This window comes from Egretta garzetta, unplaced genomic scaffold (genome assembly GCF_000687185.1).
Source record: "Egretta garzetta isolate BGI_Z169 unplaced genomic scaffold, ASM68718v1 scaffold65, whole genome shotgun sequence".
Lineage (NCBI taxonomy): Eukaryota > Metazoa > Chordata > Aves > Pelecaniformes > Ardeidae > Egretta > Egretta garzetta.
Window position 1 is genome coordinate 254370 of NW_009259585.1, and position 3090 is coordinate 257459.

At 53.0% G+C, this 3090-nt stretch overlaps 1 protein-coding gene across 1 annotated transcript in view; it reads right to left on the reverse strand.

The window, feature by feature from the left end:
• Window positions 1-3090, reverse strand: part of SHH (sonic hedgehog signaling molecule) — an 11210-nt gene that overhangs the window by 1914 nt on the left and 6206 nt on the right. Inside the window, exon 3 of the mRNA XM_009637720.2 lies at window positions 5-136. Coding sequence (XP_009636015.1) covers window positions 5-136 — 132 coding nt within the window. The remainder of the gene's footprint in view (window positions 1-4; window positions 137-3090) is intronic.

The following is a 3090-nucleotide window of genomic DNA, read 5'->3' on the forward strand; positions in this document are numbered from 1 at the left end:
CGGCCCTCCGCGTCGGCTGCCAGCACCCGGTCCCCGGGACTCAGGTCCTTCACCAGCTTGGTGCCGCCTTGCTCCAGGTGCACTGTGGCCGAGCCGGGGAAGCAGCCCCCTGATTTGGCCGCCACCGAGTTTTCTGTGCAAGGAGAGAGGCACAGCGGGGTTAGAGGGGGCACCCGCCAGGCCGGGGCATGGGGGCATGAGGGGACACACTGCTTCCCTGGCCACTCCGACCCACCCCGAGAGGCATGGGTGCAGGACGCAGCCTCATTCCCCTCCAAAATTCCTCCATCCTCATCTACAAACATGCCCTGTTTGCACTCAGCGGGTCAAGCGAGTCCCCTTCCTGCTGGATTTGAGCCAGCGCATCTCCCTCTGGGTTAGGACTTACAGGGGTGCTGTGTCTCATTAAGGAAATGGGTCAAAATATTCCCACGGAGAAAGCTGTTCCAGAACAAGTCTCTTCCGGAAGAGCTTCCCACCTGGATGGTGTTTTCCCTGCACCCGACACCTGATGTCGGATAACTCTCAGGCTTTCAAAGCCGAGCAATTTTTCCAGCATAATGTTTCTCCTCCTCTAGGCAAGTGTCTGTGCTCACAACATGCAGTGTCCCCACGCACCTTATACTCAAGGAGCCCACCTAGGGCAGCAAACAGCAGAGAGCAGGAGGAGGCTTTGCCCTGAGGAGCACATGAATTTGCCCATGGCCCCACTAGAAAGCAACAGCCTGGATTGCCCGAGCCCCGCTCCATTGGCCTGGGCATGACCCCACGCTGGCCCCAGCGCTTGCTGCCCTCCTGCTTGGCACAGCAGCTGCGGGGGCACGTGTCACCCCCCGTAACACCCCTGCCTGGCATCCCCAGCGCTCCAGTTCACTCCTCTCTGCACAAAAAAGCATCTCTCTCACCTTTCCCACCCCACTGGAAGGAGGATGCTGCTCCCTGTCCTGGGGTGTGTGGTCCCTGGGCAGCCCCACGCCTGTGCCAGACACAAGCACATCCCTCCTTCACCTCCTCCTCCAGCTTTTGGAGTTACTCAAGAGTTTAGATACTAAATGCTGTCGGCAACCTCTGCTGCTTTCCAGTGCTACTGAGAGGAACAATTGCAGGTTTAAAGGAAGCAGAAATAGTGATGAGACTTCCAGTCTTGCTTGCAAATCCCTTCCTGGAAGCTCAGCTGCGCTCTGGGGGGTGGGAGAGCCACCCCTGCCCTGGTCCAGGCTGGTCTCTGACTTAACTGAAGGACTCTGCAGTGTTCCTAAAAGCTCTCATTTTTTATGTATTGGGCAGTAGCCCACGGTATGTCAAGGTAGCAAGGGTCTTTGCCACAGCTGTTGACATTCCTCATCCCTCCCTTGCCTTCCCCTGGTTTCTCCCAGTTACTCCCAATGCCAGTTTAGAGCCCTGGTGATTTATCTCCTAATGGTGGTCAGATTTTATATTTTGCCTCTGTGGCTGGTACTGAAGCTCTTATGAGTTAAATAAATCCTTGGAGTGTCTCCTAATGACTTTCTCAGGAAGGACAAGAAGGGTGAAAATTAGACCGTTATTGATTTGCTAACGACTTTATCACTTCTCCTTCAGAAATGAAGCAGCGAGATCTCCAAGGCCTCTTCAGGGAGGACATGGCAACAAACAAGCTATGTGCTTTATGTGGAGCTCTCGGCTAGCAAACTACACCTTCCTACAAGCCGGCGGTAAAGGTCTGGCTAGAGCTTTGTTTGCATATTCAGGGACTTGATGAATAGATCTAGTAGTGTAGCAGCTCTACAAACATGCCAGTGAATTGGCAGAGGTGTGAAAATCTGCTTCTTTGAGCAGCGCTTGTTTGGGTTCTCTAATTAAAATCCAATAAAGGATCAGCATTGTCATTCTGATTCATGTAATAAATGCAGAAACTCTTGGAAGAGAGGACACTTCCATTTTTTTCCCAGCTTCTTCCCCCCCTTTCCTCCCCCTCCCTATTTGTTCAGGTGCAGAAACCCTATGTGCCAATTCACACACATACTCTCCAAAAAACCCAGGACCTTCCAAGCACTATTTGCACAGCAGAGCCACTTTTCCAAGGCACTCAAGATCTGTATTTGAATTTTAAATGTAGAAGCTTGCTCTAAATACTTGCTGTAGCGCATTATCAATGTCCCTTTTACCACCCCTGCCTCTCCCTCCTCTGTCCTGGTGACAATAATTCAGGCCTTGGGGGAACTCTTCTTTGCATTCCAGTCTCCGGGATCATACTTTTTGCAAACAGAGATCTAGATAAAGAATCTTCCTGCCTGGCATTATGGGGTTTAATCTTCTCATAAGATGCTCTGTCATGAAACGAGGTTTGGACAGTTTGAAATCAGGCTGAGCGGGTGGAATTCAAGCCTGCTCCCTTGCAGCCCGCGTGGTACAGTCACACGACCCTGCCTGACACCCTCTAAATATTGCCCCCCGAGTCCGTGTGTGCCGAATCTCAATGAGCAGCTTGGGGTTACTCCTCTCCTATGAAACACCCGTGGGGGTGGATTAAGGGGTGCACTTGGGCTAAGGTCATTGCATGCCACAATCGGACACCTTGCGCTACAGAGCCCATCTTTGCTATTGAAAGGGATGTTTCATATCACCGCGCGGCTGGTAGCTTTGCAGGACCTCTTTTTGGCTAGAAAGGACCGGGGAGCTGAACAAAAGCGGTAGCGGGCTCGCAGGACAAAGCCCAAGTGGGGCGGGAGAGGTGCTGCCGCGGTGCAGCCCCCAGGGCTGGGGTGGGGGGATGAACCCCTCTTGCAGACAGGCATGGCGAGGCCAGGCCGCTTTCCCTGCCATGGGGCTGCTGGTTTCGAAGCAAACGGTTATATTTAAAGAAAGCTCACTATTTTCTTTTGCAGCAAAGGGTTTCGAGTCGGGGATTTCTTGCGAGCTGTTCCCGGGTTGAGACAGCGTGTGGCGTTGTAAGCACAGGGGAGGGGAGGGGAGGGGAAAAAAATATCTGCATGTGTATCCCTATCTGGGAATTTCCTAGCGGCTACCGCTGAAGAAGGCAGGGGACCACGTTACTTATTTAGTTTCCTGGCCGCCTCCCACTCGGAGATTAGCGATCGCGAGTAGGGC